This window comes from Drosophila montana, unplaced genomic scaffold (genome assembly GCF_035044405.1).
Source record: "Drosophila montana isolate Dmon_TW-CO22-7 unplaced genomic scaffold, ASM3504440v1 contig_2106_1, whole genome shotgun sequence".
NCBI lineage: Eukaryota > Metazoa > Arthropoda > Insecta > Diptera > Drosophilidae > Drosophila > Drosophila montana.
This window is the reverse complement of record NW_026997017.1, coordinates 436451-459921: the sequence shown is the minus strand read 5'-3', so window position 1 is coordinate 459921 and position 23471 is coordinate 436451. Positions and strand designations below refer to the sequence as shown.

The following is a 23471-nucleotide window of genomic DNA, read 5'->3' as shown; positions in this document are numbered from 1 at the left end:
TTGCGACAGAGAAAAGGAGAGCGAGAATTGAAGATGTGGCGAGAGAGAGAGAGAGAGAGAGAGAGAAGGAGAAGGAGAAGGGAGAGAGCAACTGCAGCTGCACACACGACAACAGAGCAAAAGAGAAAACTTTGAAACAAAAACGATTTAAAAAGTTATTCAGAAAAAGATTTTTATATCGAACATGAAACGAAAAATTTACCAATTTATAACCGGGTTACCTACGTAAACGAATCAAGGTCTGATAGATAATGGAGTACGGAATCGAAAACCTTTTAAATTGTTAAGCGAATTAAAAGAGTTAACCAGACCTAGTTCCGTCGTGAATAATCAGTAGGAGAACTAGTTCACAAACAAAGTGTTTGTGTTTAAATGTTCTTAGTTCCTTAATCAGAGATATATAATAATTGACAACTAAGTCTGAAACAAAACGGCATTTCGTATGCGAAATGAACTAAAACTGTTTCGCTTATGGTCAATGAACTGAGTCAGTGAACCAGTTCATAACTAAATCCAACTGTTAACACACATGTGGAGTTGATTATTGTGCGGTAATTCTCAGTCTGTGCGATTCGCCTCCATCTCTTGCCATCTGCATACATAACGAAGTCAACTAGTTGCATTCCTGTTGTTTCCTGCTAACCCGATTCTCGATCCCCCCCCCCCCCCCTCCACCCCTCTCGCTAACGCCGCCCATGGCAAACAAAGTGCGCTGCGGCATTGCTAATATTTCCCATGCAATTGTCAGATGCGAAAAGCGAAAGAAAATTTATGCAGAGCAGGGAATGTGGCAAGCCAGCGCAGCGGGCCGCACTTGGAACCACTTGGGTATATTCTCTGCCTGCGCCAAATCACATTTTGTTTGCGCACAATTTTTGATAGATTATTACAGAATGCGGCACGGGTCGTGCCACGAGCTCTGTGGCAAGAAACGTGAATGTGACAGTATCTTGCAGCCGCACAAGTTGACACTAACGTGCGGCGGGCGCAGCCAACACGATAGCTATACGAAATGCCCCAAAAACGAGACAGAGAGAGTGAGAGAGAGAAAGAGAGAGAGAGAGAGACAGAGAGAGTCGGAAGGGGTGGGGAGGGGCGAGACCCTGAGCGTATGTTGCGTGTTTGCCATCAGTCGATGTCTTTGCCAGCGCGAGTGGAGTAGCTGCGGATACATGTGCATCCAGCACCTTGTCATATAATCACACACACACACACACACACACACACACAAGGCTTGAGTAGGGTGTGTGTGCACAGCGGGTATTAAAAATGTTTATACTTGAATCAAGTGAACCCGTTCTTAGAGTACTTGCCAAGACCGAGTTAGCTTGACTTAAGCATTCAATTCATATTTTAAGTATGAGTTTACCAATACGAGATAAAAAAAACTTAAATCAAGTTGAAACGTCACAAATTTTGAACGAGAAAGAGAAAACGCGTAAGATCAAAAATCAAAAATATCCGTTTAAGTCCGACAAACTTATTTTGATCCCAATTTTAATTTTTGAGTCAAGTTTAAGTTTTCTTTCGTGTAACTTTTAAAAAAAGAAACTCTTTTAAATTCAATAATTTGTTTACTTATTCCAAAATGTTTGTATACTTGCTTAAATATGAACAATTATGCACAAATTATGCTTGCCTTAAGAACTTTTTGCTTGATTCGCGCTAAAAACTTTAAGAACTTGTCAGCTTGTCCTTGGACTGTCAATTTTCTCTCTGTGTATAATGGTATATGCGTGCATAGATAGATAGCGATACCCTTGACAGTACTTAAAAAAAGCAAGGATAAAAAAGTTGAGTTTTGTTTGCCAGCCTCTCATCTCTGCGTGTGTGTGTGTGTGTGTGTGTTTCTGTGTTGTGGTTGGCTCAGCAATTTTTGCCACTGTTTGCCGTTTGGCGCATTTTAAAATCTGTGCGGTTTGCGTTACCAAAAACAGTTGGCCGAAAGTCGCAAACTTTGCGTCTTTTTTCACTGCCAAATTGTCTTAATAGATTTATGGGCGCACGCAAAATGGCTGCACTTTGCTTTGGCCCTCGCGTGCGGCAGCGGCAACGGCAACGGCAACGGAAACGGAAACAGAACTAGCGACAGTTTTGCACATCGAAAGGGGCCGCGTGGGCGAAGGTGGGTGGCTCCACGTCTCTAGGGGCAGCAAGGACTTTTAATTCGGTTGCAGCGCTTAACAACCCATTTGTTTGGCTCAGTTCGAGCGAAGATCGGGGGCGACCGGGGTCTGGGGGCTAGGTGGCAGCATTAGCCCGGGCTAATAGCATTCCAATTTCGGATTTGGGCAGCAGCTGTAGCCACAGAGATTGCTCGCAGACCTCGACACGTTCTCCCTAATGGTCACAGCCAGCTGTAAAACCAGCTTTCGAGCCCAGCAGCAGCAGCAGCGTTGCCATATCGTCCGATAGCCTGTTGCAGTTAATCGACCATCGATAAATTTACATGTGCCCAAAAAGAATGAGTTGAAGTTCAGTTCATTCGAAAGGTTACAGCCAAACGCAACTACACGTTTAGCGCTGCAGTCGTTGAAGTCTTGAAGGAAAGCAGTTTTAATGATTTAATGGGCATCATATTCGATAAATATGTCCATTACACACTTATCGATAAGCTGAGACCCTAGGAATTAGCACAAATTCAGCGCCGAGCTGCGAAGGGGCAAGCTCTCCAAAGAGTCAAGTATTCCTGAACTGTGCATGCTTCAGCGAAACTCACATGTCAAGTTTGTAAAAGATCTAAAGTTATCGAAAAAGAAAAAAAACTGATATACTCGTTCTCGATTTAAGTGCCTAGCTCGACTTAGCGAGTGCTGCTGATCAAGCATAAATAATATATGCTGAAGGCATATCGAATGTCGTGAATGTTTCCCTATGCCCAATGGTTACAGGGTATAACATTTATCGATAAATTGATCAAATTTCTTGATTTCGCTTAAGTATTATTACAGAAACTCTGCTATGCTCCTTAATGAGTGGGCGTGACATATATCACAGCATTTTTTATATCATATTTCGTACATTCGTACATTTCGTACGTTAACTATAACACATTCATATTATATTATAAATAATACTATAGTTAATTACAGCTCTCTTCTTTTCAATGGAAAATCGATTCAGTTAAAAACTAGACAGAAAGGATTTCCCAATGTCCTTTACCTAACATTAATAGTTAAATCTGAAGAGCGTAATTCTAGTTTATACAACTTGATTTCATCGAATTTGTTCAATTTTATATATTTTTTTTTGGATATATGCTCTATATATGCCTCTAGATAATCTTCCTTTTCTAACAGGCACAGGCTCATGAAAGTTTCGAGTCAGACTGGGAGCCCAGACTGAGGTCCATAAAGGGTCGTTTCTGTTGTTGTTGTTGTTGTTGTTGTTGTTGTCTGACGTTTGGCTAACGACTTTTCAATGGCTGCAGCGTCAAGGCATAAGTTTTGTGCCCGGCCGTAACAGTGCCTGCTGTGCGTGTGTGTGCGTGTGTGTAAGGAATGGCTGTGCTTAGCAAACACAGCTATTGTTGTTGTGCGTGTGCTCACGAGTCTCTTTGGAATATTGGTTTGACTTGATTCTGCCCGGGCTTGACTGTGCGGCGCGCCAGCTGTGCGGCTGTGTAAGCACACGCATGTCTGTGTGTGCGTGTGTGTGCGTGTGTGTGTGTTTACCATTTTCCTATAAAGCTTAAGAACTGCCACACAGTTGTAAAAAGAAATTAGTTGCCGGCTGGCTCAAGCCCGCGAATTGTGTGGCCCCTGTCTCGTTGGCTAGGTCAGGAGGATTACAGCTGCGGGCTAAAGGGCGCGGGGTGTGTTAGCGCACACAGGCAAGCTGCTCAAAAGCCGCGCACAACCAACCAACCACACCAACCACACGCCCACACACACGCACACACATGCACACACACGCGCAGAACGGAACCGTAACCGTTAATGTGAAGTGCTCAACCTCAGTCTCAAACGGTAGCGGGAACGGGAGCTGAAGCTGGAGCGAGAGTATATCATATACCCATCATCAAGCCAGCCGTAATGAGCGGCATGACGCCGCGGGTTGGGCGTGGGGCGTGAGATGGGGGGCGTGGTGGGCGGTGATAGGGCTGTCGTTATGCGTTCGCACGCTAAAAATGAGTTAATAAAATGCGTATGCGTAATCAAATTATATGTCAAGTGTGTTGACAACGAATAACATTCAACGTTAATGTCAACGGCGACGGCGACGTCGGCTGCAACTGCGGCAGCGGCAGCGGCAGCGGCAGCGGCTGTGGCAGCGACGACGACAACATGCCCGTATGTAGTTGCAACATCATCATCATCATTATGAGGCAAGTCAGTTAACTGAGCTCCAAATGCGATTTTAATGACTCGAACAAAGGGCATTTAAGCAACTTTATTGCCTCGATGAGTTTTCATCTTTTTTTCTTTTTCTTCCACGCGTTTCCTTTTTATTCCCTCTCTCTCTCTCTCTCTCTCTCTCTCTCCCCTTTTCTCGAAACAAACGAAGTCCTGGTCCAACGGGCCAAGCTCATGAATGGAAGTAAGTCAGCATTGGAAGAAAGCGCAGGCTTTTAAATACTCTTTAACCATTGAAAATAGGCTAGAAAGGGGTATATTGGTTTTGTGCAAAAGTATGCAACAGGCAGTAGGAGACTTCTCGGAACCTATCCAGTATGCATATACATATATAGGTTCTCTGTCAGCATCATCAGGCAAGTATGAAGTATACTCTGTGCCCATTAACAAAGGGGGTAGAAAAGGGTAAAGGTTTTATAACTGGCGGAGGAAGGCTCTTCAGCTATGCATTTATATTCTCTATCAACTACTTTCAACAGCCAAACAGGTCGGAACGCGAATATCTCATTGACTATATTACTGAGACGCTTGTATACCTTGTATATACAAAGTCAGTGTTGTTCTCTTAATACAACTCTGCTTCTATCTTCTGCTTGTCAGCTTCGACGTGTGGCTGACTTATTGACGCATATCCGGTTCCGGTCCGTGTGCCTGTCTCTGTGCTCCACTCTGCCTGTAATAAACGGTTTGCACGGGCAACTTATGTCCTATCAAATATCACTTGCACACATACCCCCGCCCCCGCCCCGCCCACTTTGGCTTCACGCTCTTCGCGTCTAGAGCAATTGAATCAAACGCTTTGCTAAAAGCCGAGCTGATTGCTGACCAGCGCACAAACCCCTCAGACCCCCATTTTTGTTGAAGGGGTCTTTTGGGTCGCAAGCAAGCACTTTGATGGGGTTTTGGGCACAGGCGGGGTCGCAGTTTGATTTTGGAAACACAAACAATGGGGCAGCTATATAATTAAGCTTTGCAAACGTGTGCGTCGGACTAACAAGCGAGAAGTCGCTGGTGCAACTTTAGCAGCAATTGTCAGATTTAACAATTTGTTTATATCATTACAATGAAAGCATAGAAGGCAATTCTCGTGGCATTTAGAGGGCCGTAAATAAATTTGATCCCGACATTTTTGGATTATTTCATCAATTTGTTATATGCAATATGTAGAAGAGGATTGTGGCCAAATAAGCACGGGATTGCATGGAGGTGCAGGCAAATGCTGGCATAATATATTGAAATACATTTGAAAATATTTACTTCATTTGTTGCAGCTACAAATAGACCTGCGAGAATTTCGACACATTTGTTTGGCTAATGCCCTGTCAGCCATTCAACTGATATCATTTGGCAAAACAAAAAATTCTTATTGGTTTTTGCCCTCGCAAAACACACACACATACACCAGAGCGAGCATATTTATTAGAAGTAAATTAAATTGCTCTTCTCTAGCCCTGCCGCAGCACGCAACCCCTCCACCACACACACACACAACCACACACACACACACACATACAAACTTTTCTCCTAGACCCAGCAACCTGCCAGAAACAAAAAAAAAGGTCTGCTGAAAAATGTCATAAAATTGCCAATAAAAATATAAAAATATATATATACACAAAAAAAAATGTAATGTAAAAAACGCTGGAAAAATACTTTTAATAAATTAAATGTAAATTGTTTGTTATAAATTACTCACAAATAAATGATAAGATAAAAATGCAAAGGGCAAGCGAGACAAGAATATATATATATATATATATATATATATGTATATATAACGTAGGGGGTTAATTTTTATGCTTTCAGATTAATATATATATGTTTATTTAAAGCGGCAATTGATTTTATGCCGATTGATACGAATATATCAAGAACAGGCTGTTTTATGCATCGAATTATAACGTAATCAAATTTATATTGATAGCCGTCCATGCGCATTTAATGTGTCTCTAAAGGGCCGATATGCTAATTTGCTTATCAGCATTCGATTCGTGGCAAATGCATTCATTGCCCAGCAACAACTTGCAAGTACTTTCGAAAGCTCAACTCATTTGTTGCAAAACAGAAACTGTGAAATGAGTTCAACAAATGTTTTGAGCTTGCGAAGGATATGAGCTTGAAATACTTGCCAGCTTTATTTAGTCCACAATTCAAACCTCGCGCCTTCTTTCAATGTACTTTCAGAAGATGTTTCAGAAGCTTCTATGTCTTGGCAGTCTTATTGAACAACAACGAGTGCTTAGTATTTACAAATGCATTTGTTTCATTTGTTGCTGAGCGACACCCAGTTTTTCATTTCGCTTTCAGATACAACTCTATTCAAATCAATTGATTTACCAATATGAATGTGTTATATGAGTACTTCGCGCCGGTCACCAAATGGGCTGAAAATCCGAAAATATCCATCAACATAAAAACGTAAATATATTTGATAAATGTGCAAATACATATACATATCTAATTGGTTCCAAAAGCCACAAGCACGCCAATTGGAAATGAAACACAATTTCAATTTCGGATGTTTGACTAAATTTTCACGATGTATTTATTTGTATATATATAGTATATGTATGTATATATATATATCCCCCTATACATATATATATATTAATGCTATATATATATATATATGTGTGTGTGTTTATATAGATATATATTATATATACACACACATATACATATATATATGTATGTATATATCTATGCGAACTGCGATATTTTTGTTGCTTTGCATTTGGTTTTACATTCAATTAGTTTTTATTGTTGTAATACACACACAAAAAAAAAAACTGACATACATTCATATTCATATATAAATACATATCGATGCGTATATGTCGAGCATATCGCGATCCGTATTACATAGTCTGTTACAATATAGATGTGTGTGTGTGTTTGTGTGTCTGTGTTGGTGTGTGTTGGTGTGTTAATTAACATTTACTCGTATGGGTTGACTAAAATTAAGTACATATACTATATTTTGCTGCTGCTGCTGACCTAACGACTAGAGTTCAACTTACGAAGCTAGAAATCGACACGAAAAAAAAAAAACAATTCGTATCTCAATTAATTAGTTTGATTTCTCTTCTTTTTTTTTTCCACTAAATTAGACGTTTACTTTACTCTATTTCTTTGTGTTAGTAATTATTTATTTCATTTTGTATATTTTTTTGTTAATTTTTTTTGTTGTTTTTTTGTTTTTGCTCTTGCTGATATATGTAGTATTAAAGAGTGTGATTTGAAGTGGGGCTTAAATGTAATTACATGAACTTATGCTAAATATTTGGTTTGCTTTGTTTCGTTATTAGGCTCGTAAGTGAGTATGACAGTATGACAGTGTGACAGTATGACACAATTGCAATATTACAAAATAAATGCAACCATGCGTTTCTCTTCTTTTTTCTTTGTTTTTTTTACTTTTAATTTAATCTCTGTTTTTTTTGGCACTCTATAATACCTTTTTTTATATATATATTTTTTTTTTGGTTTTTCATTTGTCGTTCATTTGTGCCACAACCCATAAATTTAAAGCGTCGTTTTTTTTTTTTCTGTTTTTTGTGTGTTTCATCTCGCAACCCTTTTTGCATCTATTCGATTATTTGAATTTAAAGCCACAAATTGAATATGGCAAAAAATTAACACACAAATGAACTGCGCTTGAGTACTAAAAATGTAATTTATTTTCAATTAAAATACAAAAAAATCAAGTGTCCCACTCGGTTGTCAGTGGTCCCCTCTCGCTCTCCTCGCTCCGCCAAAGATATAACTGACAGTCGGAGCCGTTCAATTGCCTACAATCAAAATGCATTTAAATGGCATTTAAACCTAATTGCTGTACAGCATTAATACAACAATGACACCAACGAAAAATAGATTAAAATTAAGCAACAACAAACAAAAGTCAACTAAGCATATTGCAGACGGATGCTACTGACTGCGTTATGCCCGTCCACACGGCCCAATAACTGGCTACAAAATATGGTTTTCTTTTCCGAATGGGCTCATTTTTGGATCAATCCCAAAGGGAGCGTATTTTGCTGACATCAGCCTTAAAACTGCAGAGTAGCCCGATATACGCGCTTTCACATTGTGGGCGAGTATGGAAAGTTGAAATTAAATGTTATTCGGAGCATTTTAACTACATTTATGTACATGTCGGAAGGTAATTGATGGCACTTTTGCTGTTTTGCCCAATTCGTAATGGGCTTAGTTCGGAATTAGCTGCAATTTTGTTAATTCGTTTGCTTAATTACAAAACATGTTAAACAAGAACAACAAAAAAAAATGCCATCAACTTTTAAACGCTTGCCAGTTCGTGCATAGCCCACTTTACATTTATTTTAAAAATTGTGCTACTGTTTAACGCTCTCGCCCCGTAAGTAGTACAACAACTGTTATACAAGGGTAAAGGGAGTATATTGGATTTGTGAAGTGTCCGTTCGACTTCAGACTGCAATATGCTTAATTGATCAAAACTGTTATACAGTCGAAACTGTTATATTTGTTGCCCAAACTGTTATACACCGATTTCACAAGATATACATATGTTTTGCTAGAAAATGTCGCGCTCAACTCACTGGCAATGTTTGTACAACAGTTAAACTGTCATATGAAGAGTGTTATACGAAAACTGTCATACAACAAGTGTCACACGCGAATGCTAATGCTGCAACAAAGGCGCCCAAGCCGCAATTAAATGCGTGGATTAAACAGAACGCAAGAGAAACAACAACACAATTTGACAACAACTAGTTAAACTAAACAAAAAAACAAGCCAACTAACAAATCGCTTAACTAAACTTTATCCTTTTCGGGTATTGCATACAATTTGTCATGTTGCCACCAACCCAACCCCTGCACAATCCCATTGCAAGTGCATTTTCGGATTGTGCAGTTATTTATTATTCATCGTTTAAGTTGAATGTTGCACACATTAATTAATTTCTGTTTCACTTACTTTTTTCACTTACTTTTTTTCTTTTTTTTTGTCTGCCTTTTTTATGCATTTTGCATTTTGAATTTAAATTTAAGTTTTGTTTTTGTTGTTGTTTTTGCCTTCGCCACACAGATTTTAATATATGTTTTAAGTATTTCTTTTGTTTTTGCTATGGTTATCCTCTACATAAGTGTATTTACAACAGGCATTAAATTTGATTATTTTTGGTTTCTTTATATATGCTTATAAGTATATATATATTTATACCCTGCACCCTTTGAATATGGAATAAAGTGGCTATAATAGTCTAGTGCGCATGCATGTAACAGGCAGAAGCACGCTTCTTCGACCCCATCAAGTATATATAGTATATACATATATTCATGATTAGCATCAAGAACCGCCTCAATCTCAGACACTATTCGAGCTAGAGACTGGACTAGAAATTTGGATAAATAACTCGATAAATCTCGATTTTCAGCTCAGTTTTCTAAGCATATATCGAAAATTAGATGATTTTGGTATTTAGACTCTCGCTTATTGTTACAGATTTCGAATATTTATATTTTTTTTGATAAGTTTCTCCGTTTTCTCCAGAATTGCATAAATCTAAGCTTTAATAGCTAGCGCTGCACTTGCAGCGTGTATGCCAGTATGCGTGTGTGTGTGTGTGCGTGTGTGTGCGTGTGTGTGTGTGTTATGTACGTGTCTTTTGGTGTATATTTGCAAGAAAGGAAATTCGAGTTTTTGTCACAACATCTTGGTATCGGGTACAGGGTATCCATCTAGTCGGTCACTGTCGACTAGAGCACACTCAATATTTTATTTATGGTATTTTCTTTGTATTTTTATTTTTAGTTTTTGCTGTTTACACGCATATTTTATAAATATTTGCTTAACTTACATCATTCGCATAACACCCTCAAAGCGTGCTGGGCGACAACACCTGTCACCTGCTCAGCTCAGCTCAGCTCAGCTCAGCTCAGCTAATTAGCACGCACTGGCTGCCAATTTGCAGCGAACGCCCACTAGCCACGCCCTTTTGGTGTGCATATATAATACTTACAGTGTGAGTGTGAGCCAGTTAGTCGACCAAAACTCAACTGTATGGGGAGAACTTAGACGCGGATTACCTCGCCCGGCGCCTGCTTGGGGCAGAGCTCGTTCTCGATGCTGTCGCGCAGTCGCAGCGCTGCGTTCAGCTCGGCGTCCTCTGTGCCGGCCGCTGGTCAGCTAGTTGGTCACATGAACATGTCCGACGTGGTGGCGCCGCTCGACTTGCGCGGCGTGGTCGGCACACCGTGCGGACAGTGTGTGGCTGCAGCTGCAGCAGCGGCGGCAGCGGCGGCGGCGGCGGCAGACTTCGACTCATCCTCGAATGTGACCATTTTCTCGCTGCGCGGCTTCAGTGTCATGATCTGCAGCTGGGCGGGTGGTGGCGGTGGGGGCGCTGCTGATGTCGTGGCGCCGCCTGCGGCAGCGGCACAGAGCAGCGTCTGCGGCGGTCCCAGCTGTAGGCCGTGCGGCATGCCCATGCCCATGCCCATGCCCATGCCCATGCCCATGCCCATGTTGAGGCCCATGTTGACGCCAACGCCCATGGGCAGGCCCATGCCGTGTATATTGTTCGGCGAGAAGCGGCGGGGCGGAGGCAGCGCCAAGTCGCCAACGCCGGATAGATTAAATTCGCTAATGCTGCGCGGCACAAAGTACTCCATGTGGTGCTCCGGTATGCCTGTGGAGCGTCTTATGGGCGTGTTGCGCTGAAAGGCCGATGATGAGGGGCCCATTCCGCCCCCGCCATGGCCACCGCCCATACCTCCGAGTCCATGCATGTGACTGCGACGTGGCAGCGAGCTGTACTGGGTCAGTGTGTGCGCCGGTCCAAAGAACATGGTCTGATGCTGGCCCAGATTGTTCGCCGCCTGGCCGCCAGCCGTGCCAGCTCCAGTGCCCATTAATTCAGCGCTGGGTCGTTGTCAGGAGGGCTTGGGCGTCACAGCCACCGAGACGAGGGCTAGCTCCTCGGCCTTGGGCGTGACATGATCCTGAACGCTGAAACGGCGCAGCCACATAACAATCTCCGTCTGGATCAGGCTGAAGCACATGGCCACCACGGCCATGCCCACCAGTATATAGGCCGAGGCCGTGTACAGGGTCAAGGTGCCGCTGGGTGCCAGCTCCCCAAAGCCGATGGTGCCCAGCGAGGTGAAGCAGAAGTATAGCGACTCCAGCACGCTCCAGCTCTGCAGCTTATGGAAGAGTATCGCACCGCTGGTCACATAGCAGACAAGGACGCACACACAGATCGAGATGGGCACACTGGGGGAGCCGCGTCCGCCGCCATCTGAAGCGGAATTTCTGCCCTGCTGCTGCTGTTGTTGCTGTTGTTGCTGCTGTTGCTGTTGTTGCTGTTGTTGCTGCTGCTGCTGCTGCTGATATACCGAGGGTGGGAGGCCGTATTGGTGCAGCTTGGCCGCCGAATGACCGTATTGCTGGCCCTTGGCCTTGTCCGATTTGCGATTGCCGCTGGGTCCGGCTGTGGGGCCGCTGCCGCTGGCAACGCTGCCCTTGGCACGTTGACGCCGAAACAGGCAGCGCATGCCGGCGGACAGTGCCTCGCCCATCGCGGACAGGTAGAGCAGCACGATGGGTATGCCGAACAGGGCGTAGACGAGGGCGGCTACGCGGCCCCACTGGGTGCGAGGCGAAATGCCGCCGTAGCCTGCAATGCAAGAGAATGGTGTGTGTGAGTATAACAGTATAACAGTATAATAGTATAATAGTATAACAGTGTACCAGTATAACAGCATAGCATAATGCTAGTATTACAGTAATATATTATATCAGTATAACAGTAGGGCAGCATAACAGTATGATTATGCAACAGTATCGCAGCATGACCATAAAGCAGCACAACAGCACATGAAAGTATAACAGCTACCTATTAATTGTCTTAACGATGTGAACAAATAATTATAACAGATAGAAATTTTAGAAAACCCTTTTTTGATGATTTATTTTGAATATCTCGGGTAAATATCGTCTGATGTAGACATATTATACCATTTTGAATTCATACGGATCCCTACTATCAATTGGCATTTATATCGGCAAAAAATCGAGGGGTAGAAAAAAGTTGTTGACCAAAAACCGATTCGTTTGTAAAGTCAACCTTTTTTGATATTTTTTTTGGAATATCTCAGCCAAATAATGTCAGATTTTGGAATTTTATACCATTTTGGACTCGTAAGGATCAGTACTATCGATTGTCATCAAAAAACTGGAAATCTAAATTTTGACCGAAATCAACAAAATGGAAATGGAATCACGTATTTCCTCAAAATCGGGGTCGGTTCGAATATCAAAACTTTTTTGATGATTTATTTTGAATATCTCGGGTAAATATCGTCTGATGTAGACATATTATACCTTTTTGAATTCATACGGATCCCTACTATCGATTGGCATTTAAATAATTTTAAAATCGAGGGGTTGAAAAAAGTTGTTGACCAAAAACCGATTCGTTTGTAAAGTCAACCTTTTTTGATGTTTTTTTGGAATATCTAAGCCAAATAATGTCAGATTTTGGAATTTTATACCATTTTGGACTCGTAAGGATCAGTACTATCGATTGGCATCAAAAAACTGAAAATCTAAATTTTGATCCAAATCAACAAAATGGAAATGGAATCACGTATTTCCTCAAAATCGGGGTCGGTTCGAAAATCAAAACTTTTGATGATTTATTTTGAATATCTCGGGTAAATATCGTCTGATTTTGACAAATTATACCTTTTTGAATTCATACGAATCCCTACTATCGATTGGCATTTAAATAATTCAAAAATCGAGGGGTTGAAAAAAGTTGTTGACCAAAAACCGATTCGTTTGTAAAGTCAACCTTTTTTGATGTTTTTTTGGAATATCTAAGCCAAATAATGTCAGATTTTGGAATTTTATACCATTTTGGACTTGTAAGGATCAGTACTATCGATTGTCATCAAAAAACTGGAAATCTAAATTTTGACCGAAATCAACAAAATGGCAAGGGGTTACATCACGTTTTTCCTCAAAATCGGGGTCGGTTCGAAAATCAAAACTTTTGATGTTTTATTTTGAATATCTCGGGTAAATATCGTCTGATTTTGACAAAATTATACCTTTTTGCATTCATACGGATCCCTACTATCGATTGGCATTTAAATAATTTAAAAGTTGAGGGGTTGAAAAATGTTTTTGACCAAAAACCGATTCGTTTGTAAAGTCAACCTTTTTTGATATTTTTTTTGGAATATCTCAGCCAAATAATGTCAGATTTTGGAATTTTATACCATTTTGGACTCGTAAGGATCAGTACTATCGATTGGCATCAAAAAATTGAAAATCTAAATTTTGATCCAAATCAACAAAATGGAAATGGAATCACGTATTTCCTCAAAATCGGGGTCGGTTCGAAAATCAAAACTTTTTTGATGATTCTTTTTTGAATATCTCGGGTAAATGTCGTCTGATTTTGGAAAGTTATACATTTATGTGTTCGTAGGGATCCGTACTATCAATTGGCAATCAATTTAATCTAATAATGGGGGCATTGTTCGTGCATGTGTCAACAAAAATCAATTTTTCTATTTGGCAGGTGCTAAACCTTTTGGGCCTTTCTATCACTGTCGGCGATTAACGAAGTTTTTTCTAAAAAGTTAATAGATTTAAATACAAGAGTAAGGAAAATAAACGAAATCTAATTATCTAAATTTTTCTTATTAGGGGGCTCAAATATAAGTCTGCTTCCGACTCTGTTTGTTGCTCGTGGCGAGGATGGGCGGCTCTGTGGAACGGACTCGCTCGGCTGATGTGGGCGTGGTCTCGCCCATTGCCGTTCGCCTCCTGGTACACTTTCGGTGTCAGCGACGGGACAAAACGACGCCGATAGTCGTCGACGTGCACTCTGGGACGGATCCTTCTCGATTAGATCGATGAGAATAGGCCGGCCACGGCGGACGGGCTAGCGAGTTTGGCTCCCTTTTGTGCCGGAATCACTTAGTTTAGTTTTGTTTAGCTTTAATTATTTATTATCGTTCTCGAGTGTTCACAACTTTTCGATTTCATATTTAAGTTTTAAATTTATGCACCTCGGCACAACTGATTTAGACGGGCGCCATTTCATATAGGTATAAGCCAGTATATATTTATTGCTAAATATATTATCATTATTAAACGTTTTACATGTGTCTTGACAAATATGGTTTTCGGTTTATTTTCATTTTTGGTTGGCCGGAACAAAAAAGAAAACTGCAACTGGTGCATTTGCGCAGAGCCCGACTGTATTGCACCGTCTCTCAAAATTGAGCTATGCCCAAATTTGCCTACCCATACATCGCGCTTGCACCTTATTTTCGCTCAAGGCAGTGGATCCTGTGCTAGGCGTTGCCACCCCTGCGAAATTTGGGGCGCTCTTAGGTGCTTAGGGCCCTCACAGATGTATCGATGTATCGTTTCGGTAACCCTAGAGTCTCCCCAATGCAACAATTTATACCTTTTTGTATTTGTACGGTTCCCTACTATCGATTGGCTATCAATAGAATCTAATTAGGGCTCTGGAATAATGTCAATATGTTTGATGATTTTTTTTTTTTGAATATCTCGGCCAAATAATGTCCGATATTTAAGTTATATACAATTTTCGACTCGTACGGCCCATTGCTATCGATTGGCATCAAAAAACGAAAAATCTAAATTTTGACCCAAAATACAAAATGGAAAGGGGTTACATCACGTTCTTCCTCAATATCGGGGTCGGTTCGAAAATCAAAACTTTTTTGACGATTTTTTTTTGAATGTCTCGCATAAATAACGTCTGATTTTGGAATGTTATACATTTTTGTATATGTACGGACCCCTACTATAGATTGGCTATCAATGGAATCTAATTAGGGGGCTTACATCAAAGGTTTTGACAAAAAATCAACTCTGGAATAATGCCAATCTTTTTGATGATTTTTAAAATGTATTTGTGCAAATGTATATAACAGGCAGAATATATAAGTATATATATTCTTGATCAGCATCAATAGCCGAGTCGATCTAGCCATGTCCGTCTGTCTGTCCTTCCGTCCGTCTATCCGTATGTATGAACGCAAGGATCTCAGAACCTTTAAGAGCTAGAGACATGAAATTTGGAATGTAGGTCCTCCTAGTGCCCGCGCAGTACGAGTTTGTTTTCGATAATCGTTAAGTTCCCTCGTTTCCATGCAATCGATAAAAATCGATATCGAAATCCTGTATTTTGAGCAAATCTCGTAAGTTCTAAGAGCTCGACTCACCAAACTTGACATGTAGCTTCTAGAATAGTATAGAATAGAATTGCGAGGAAACTATTTCTATTTTTTGCTAATTAATTTGTTGTTGGTAGAAGAGTTTTCAGGGTATCCCCTAGTCGGGAACTCCCGACTGGAGCCTCTAACTTGTTTTTTTTATTATATTTTAACTACTTTCACAACACATGAAGTGGCACTCAGTTGGTTTGTATGTTATTTTATTTTATTATATATATATATGTATATGTTTTTTTTGCTAGAAACTTTATGGCACATTCCTGGAGCATAACATAACATTACCATTGGATTAGCACATTGGCAAGAGGGGTGGGGTAGGAAGGGGAGGGGCGGCAGCTAGCACCTCAATAGAGTAATTTGACTGCTGCTGTTGCAGCTACTGCTGCTGCTGTTATACCAACTACAGCATTTTTAATTTTTCCTGTGTCGGCCACAAAAGAGAGAGAGAGCGAGAGAGAGAGAGAGAGAGAGAGAGAGAGGGAGAGAGTGGAAAAAACAACTTTTACGGCCAGACATTTGGCTTTGACTATGTCTTTGATGTTGTCGCCCTGCACTGGAGGAGGAGGAGCAGGAGGAGCAGGAGCAGGAGGGCATCTACGTAGTCGTTACAGCCGCCGGGCACGACCTAACCCAACATGGTGAACCCCACCCAAAAGATTCTTCGACCATCAGCGGCGCCGTCTCACGCTTCGCCTGCCTCAGCAATGAACTTTTAATGTGGAAACTTTTATAATTGAGTAAAATGTGCGTATACATATAAATGTGAGCGCGTGTGTGCGCGTGTGTGTGTGTGAGTGTGTGTGAGTGTGTGTAAAGCGACTATGTAGCCATGTATTAAATTTTATTACTTAAAAATAAAAGGCCAGCACAGCGACAGCTACTATAATATCAGCATAGAGTAGTAAAACAAGCGCCCCTCGCTTCGACCCTAAAATGCCTCGCAAATGGCCGCTAAAATTCTTGCATGGGATCGATCCGAAATAATGCCTGAAAATGCAGCTGTTAGTCGAAAAGTGGGACTGCTTGGCGTCTGAAAATTCTGGATGGATTAACCCCTAACAACTGCAGTCAAGCAAACAGAGCACAGTTTGAGATGGTATTCACTTTTGAATTGTGGCTAAACTTGCAAGCGAAAGATCATTTACCAAATGAAAACTAATAATTAGTGCAAAGACAAGCCCAAAGACTTTCCCAGGGTAAAACGAAAAGAAAGTGAACTTCGTTTCGTTCGCTTTGTGTTGTCTCATTGCGCGACGCTTAGAATTCACAACAAGTTAAAGCTTCGAAGGAGACAATCTCGACGCGAAAGCAAAGTAGTTGGAGGCCAAAACCAAGAGACAAAGTCTAAATGTAAATTTATAATATGCTAGCTATTTGTCATGAGTTGGCTATTTTTCCATTTACAGGGTATTCTGAAAAACAAGCACACATACATTTGTGCATACCCTTAGCGAATGCCTTTGTAGCCTTAATGTAATAATACTTTAAAACCCGAAGCACGTTTAAGTGCACATGTAACAGAGCAAGACGCAGACCGAGAGAGAGGAGCAGCAGCAGGAGCAGCAGCAGGAGCAGGGGCGGGAGCAGGGGCGGGCGGAAAAACGAGCTGAACGGATGAGGTGGACGAAGGTCCGCTATGAAAAAGTTGCTAAAAATTATCATCATCCAAGCTGCAGGCCAAAAAAGCAACGAGATTTTACCAGCCCAGGCTGACCCATGGTCAGGAACACGCTTTCCCGAAATCTAACACACACACACAAGCACACACACACACACTCCCCCCTTCCGCAGCGAGCGCTGGGCAAAAAAATTGTTGGTGAAAATTATAACATTTCAAATATGGTCTGCATAAAATTGTATGTGGTTATAACTAACTAACTAACGGCGGGCCCATGTCGACCTCCGGTTGAGAATGTTGCCTTCCCCCCCCCCCCCTTGCCGGGCATGTCTGCAGTGAACAGACCTATAAACTCATAAAGATTTCTATTTGGACCCTGACGACCCGCAGGCCCGGCAAAAACTGCCAATTATGTTTAGCAATTTTCAAGTTTTGCCCAGTTAAACTATTTGAAATATGGTTTTTTCGGCTTGTTGTTGTTTTTGTTGTTGCTGCTGTTGTTGCTGTTGCTGTGTGCCATGTGCTCGGCCTGTTAATGGGCTGCGGCAGGAGCTGGGGAGACAGCCATCTGGCCAGCTGAAACTTGTCTTAGCCGCATGACATGCAGATTGAAGCAGAATATTTCAAGACGCATTTGACTTGCCAAAACGTTCGCCTTTTCTGCCATTTTGCACTGAGTCAGACTGGGTCAGGTTGCCCCGCATAGATTAAATATGCAATTTAATAAGAAATTTCTTAAAAAATTAAAAAAAATCCATTCGGAGTTGCCTTCAGCTGCCTTCTATGCAGACGCACCGCCTGCCGGTATCGTCTTTGGGAAATGTTATCTATGATTATGGAAAGATTTCCAAAATGTGAAATATTTTTTTTGAATTTGCGTATACTTGATGAAATTTGTTGCCTCTAGCTGGCAGGCCGTAGTTTTTTCTCCTTGAGTTGACTTCATTTAATAAGTTTCTCAACTGGCATGAGAATTCTCGCGACATATTTGCTGGCCAACTTAATACACCCTGTTGTCGCTATCGGTTGAGTGACTTTTCGGTTCCCATTTCGCTGCCATCAAAGTGGAAAGTGGAGAGTGGAGAGTGGAATGTGGAAAGCGGAAAGTGGGACTCCTTCTTTGTTGGGACTTTGAGTTTCCGGTTCATGGCAAAGTGGTTCCACCGGTTCCGTTTTAGCCAGAGGATTGCCCAATTTCGCGCCGCCCAGCCGCCCAGTCGCCCGGCAAAGGGCGCTAGAGGACTAGCTGGCGGGCTGTGGGGGGAGGGGAAGGGATGTTTTGGGGGAGCATAGTTCGCATGCAGCTACGCAACTCGTTTCATTTGATTAGTGGCCATTGATTACGACGCGCAACAACAGCAACAACAACAACAACAGCAACAACAACAACAACAGCAACAAATGCAAAGCAGGCAACGGGCAATGTCCGGCCCCGCTGGCATGACCTCCAGCTTCAAAGGCTGCGATCTCACCCCAACCACTGGTGGGCGACAAGGGTTACGGGATGGGGGTGGGGGCGAGTGTGGCGCTACTCTAGCCAACAAAATATTTTACTACGGTAATTTTCGGGCTTAAAGTAATTACAAAATACACACTAACAGAGTGGAGAGGAAAGTGAGGGAGCGCGAAAGAGAGAAGTACTCGAAATTGGGGCTGGGGCTGGTGCTGGAGCTGGGGCTGGGGCTGGGGATGGGGCTGGGGATGGGGCGCCTGCCCTGGTTGCCAGCAGCACAAGCTTCTCTAATAGCTAAGAAATTAATTTTCACAGAAAGCTATTAAGAGAGTCACAAAAATGGCTCAAATATAAAACCAAACAATGCTCATAAATGTGAAAGGGGGGCGGGGGGGGGGGTGGCAGGGGAAAGGGGGCGGGCAGGAGTGCAGCGCCAGGGCCACAGTTGAAGCTGTAGAACGAGGTCGCAGTGGGCCCCACAATGGAAGCCATTCGCTGTCTCGCTCTAGCGCTGTCTGTCTCCTGCTGGACTTTAAACGTTTTAATTAATGCGCTCGTGTGTGTGTGTGTGTGTGTTTGTGAGTGTGTGTGTGTGTGTGTGTGTCAGCAACTTTGAGTAATGAAATTGCGACACAATCACGAGCCGCATCCTTATAAATAGACAGGCGTTCAATGTAAACAATGCGCAGGCAGCCAAAGCGAGCGAGGGAGAGAGACAACGAGAGTAATATGTAAATGCCATTAAAATTGCATACATACATATGTATGTACATATATAATCATCATAATTATGTATGTATATGCAGCTACAAAAGGCGACAGCGAACATGTCATTAAACGCCTTCCAACAACAACAACAACAACAACAACAACAACAACAACAACAACAACAAGAACAAGAACAAACGGTTTTATAGCTTGCCAAATGCCAAACGCTTGAGGAATTAATTAAAAATTAAATGGCCTATTCAAATTGTTATCGAGACGCGGCGACGCCGCCGCCGACGTCGACGTCGACGCCAACAGCGGCCATTTAAGTGGCAAACAAATGCGCTGCAAATGAATATAAAAGCCCAACACACACACACACAGACACTCACACACACGCGAGCAAGAAATTACCAAATGGCCGCAGCAGCAATCACTCAGCGCCCACTTGGGGCGTGGCAGCCGCGCTCGTAAAACGTTGAATGCGCTTGTGACATTGCGAAGTGACGTCAGCCCCGCATAAACATGTCAAAACATGCATAAAAAGACAGCGGCAAGAGGAGGAGCGGGCACTGAATGTCCAAACATGTTCGACAAACAAACCCGAAACAGCGCGAAAATCAACAGCAGCCAGCTGATAGATAGCTGAAGAAGCAGAGACAGAGACAGAGAGAGAGAGAGAGGAAGAATGAGAGAGAGAGTAGCGTGAGAGCGAAGGAGAACGCGAACATCGTGTCATTAAAGTCATCGTAAAACAGTTTGTCTAGTGGCTTCACTAATTTGGCCATGTCTCGCCCAGTATAACAGTTTAAGTGCTACAACAGCAGACAGTAAAGCAATAGAAATGACGACATTTGTTTGCCACTGAAATGTATAACAGTTAGCATACACATATTTATACAGCTCTATATAATTACAAAGGAGGTAATCACGTAGCAATGGCTCAGTATAACAGTTAAAACTTATACAGCGATATATAGCCGTACATCATGTGACCACGCTACTAACATTAAGTGTTAGTATAACAGTTTATAGATCAGTTCTCTTTAGTAGACGAGTCGAGTATGATAGCTTGCATACAATTTTACACTTATACAGCTGCACAACAATTATGATATGTATAACAGTTGTAAAAATTATGCTCAGTAGAACACGGCTTCAATGAGTGTATAACAGCATACTTATATTTACATAACAATCGAGCTAGGGCGCGCATACGAAATGAGTTAACGTGTTTGTATAACACTTTTCTTGCCAGCAAATTTTGCGCACTTTTTTATGCCGAAACACACACTCACACGCGCACACACGCGCACACACGCGCACACACAGAGACGCTTAACGAATAGTTTTCAGCTGCGCTTTGCAGTTTTCTGAACAATTTGTCAGCATGCAGGAGGTTAAGAGTGATGTGCGGGGGTGGGGAGGGGAGAGGAGAGGCGGCTCGTAGAGGGGTGGCAACCATGTGACAGAGTGGCCACTCGAAAGGCGCTGGCAACGCTGGCAAAGGCAAAATGCTTCAAAAGCTAAAGGCATGCGAATTGTTGTTGTTGTTGCAGCAGCAGCAGCAGCAACTGTTGTCGTTGTTGTTGTTGTTGCTGTTGTTGTTGTTGTTGCTGTTGCAGACTTAACTTTTGTGGATGTGATGGCATTATTAAGCATTGATATACAACTTGTATATTGAAAGCGGGCGCTCTTGATTGGCAAAAATTGGAAGTGTGCACATAACTGGCATTTACAGGGACACCCCCATCACTCCCCCCAGCCCCCGTGCTTACACATTGCCGTGCCGCCAAGAGCCTTCGCAGAGACATAGTACAGCCCCGCTTCAAGCACAAAAGATTGATGGCCTGCAGTAAGCAAAAGCAGCTGCTGCTGCTGCTGCTGGGCTGTAGATGAAAAACTGCAGCGAGTCCGGCTGAAGGCAAGCCAAAGACAAACGGACAGCGTGCGGTGGGGGAGGGGGGGGGGGGGGCATGTAAGACGGGTTGGGGTAATTCCATGCTTGCATATGTAAGTTTGACACACATCGAGCCGGCTACTCGCTCTTATACCCTGAACCCATTGGCAATGGGCACAAAGTGTATGTTGCAGGCAGAAGGAAGCTTCATTCAGGAAGATTAGAATGTGTGTCCGTGTCCGTCATTCTGTCATTTCGTCTGTGCAAGCTGCCCGATCTTGGCAATTACAAAAGCAGCATAATATCGATAAATATCGATTTGCATATGATCTTTCGAACAGAATAAGAGCTAAATACATCTCGTGCAGCATGCACAGATGAAGAAAATTTGGATGCATAAGCCCGTTCCACTCTCAACTGGAAAAAGAAACAAATTCGTTACAGCCGGTTGCCGTATTTAAGTACTAAAAATATCATATGGATCGGACAACGAGCTCCGAAGCTATTCAAGAATGTGTGACTGCGAGAAGAAGAAGCAGCACAGTCCTAGTGTGCGTGTGCGTGTAAATAGAGGAAAGCTTTCTTCTTGTTCCAGGGTATATGCCAGTCGCTCACTCCCGACACTCTTGCTTGTTGCTGTCGTTGTTCAACAGCAAAGACATTAAAAACTGTACGCAGCTTGTCCAGAGGTGCGGGGGCAGCGGCGCATAAAGTGTTGAGTGGTTCGTTATGCGCTTGTCTGCGTGTGTGCGTGTGTGTGCTGTGTGTGTGTGTGTGTGTTTGCCCTATAATATGGCGTAGGCGTTGTCCTTGCGTCCGCGTGTCCTGCAAAATCGTTCGCATCAGCAAAATGTTGACTTATCTGCGATTTTATGCTGCCGTCGCTGGCGCGTTGTTTGCTGTTGGCGTTATTTGTTTTATATTTGACACCATATACGCCCCGACACATACGCACACACACACACACACACGCACACACACGCATAATAGACACCCACGCAACGTTCAGGCCATAAAAATGAGTGCGAATGTCAAATGTCGAATGGCGGGCAGCGAATTGCAATAAAATAAAATAAACTGCCGCGATTTCGCACACAACAACAAGGGGCAACAACAATAACAACGCGAACAACAACGGGAACAACAACGGGAACAACAATGGGAACAACAACAACAACCAGTTGGGGCCAAGCAATTCGAATGGGTGTCCGCACACAAGTGACCGGCCATAGATTTTTGGCGGCACGTGTTGCAAATTATAGTTGCCAGTCAGCCAACAACAACGACAACAACAACGACAACGACAACAACAACAACAACGACAACGCATACAAATTGTGTAATAATAATATTACATATTACATACAACAAAACGTGACGGCTGTCATAGGTCAGTTCCGATGTCTGGAATTGGGGCAGGGTCCACATGAAAATGCGTGTAGAAAAAGGGGGGAAGGGGGGAATCTGGCGAATGTTGGCAGCTGCAGCTGTCGCCGATTTTGCGGCAATCGTATCAAAAACAATTGTTTAATAAAGTTGTTTAATATGAAATGGCAAAGCGACAGTCGGGCAAATAAGTATGCGCCCAGACACGAAACATATTTGCAGTCGATCATGTGGGGCAGAGGGAGAGAGATTGAGTGCGAGAAAGGAACACAGAAAGAAAAGAGAGAAAACATTTGAAGATAGACTGTATGAACAGTTTTATAGCATATTCAAGGTACGTTGCGAAATGTCCCTTTGAAAAGTCGATGATTAGAAATATGCCAGAGAAAGTCGTAGAAAGTAAGTCAGGGAAAAGAGTACAAAATATAATACGTATATAAGTTTTGATATACAGAAAAAAAAAAACAGATGGAAAAACAAATCAAGGAAAAGGACAATCAAATAATAGTTCAAATTGTAGGCTATAAAAGGTTTCGCTAACAATATTGTAAACCAGAACTGGAAGCTGACTTAAAAGAAGTTTGATTCGATTGCAATTCATAGAGCAAGTCAGAAAGTTTTCAGCGAGTTGAGCAGCCCAAGGGAGGCGCACAGGAAACAGATGGAACGATGAGCAGGCCGCAGAAAAAGGACTTCAGCAGGTAAGTTTTCACTTTGGCTAAAAACAGAAAGAAAAAAAAAAAAAAAGGAAGCAATAAAACAACATTTTCCGAGCTGTTG

At 42.4% G+C, this 23471-nt stretch overlaps 1 protein-coding gene across 1 annotated transcript in view; it reads right to left on the bottom strand.

Moving 5' to 3' along the window:
* Positions 1-10242: 10242 nt before the first annotated feature.
* Positions 10243-23471, bottom strand: part of LOC135426891 (uncharacterized) — a 113777-nt gene continuing 100548 nt past the window's right edge. Inside the window, 1 exon segment of the mRNA XM_064680218.1 lies at positions 10243-12016. Coding sequence (XP_064536288.1) covers positions 10410-12016 — 1607 coding nt within the window. The 3' untranslated portion in view covers positions 10243-10409.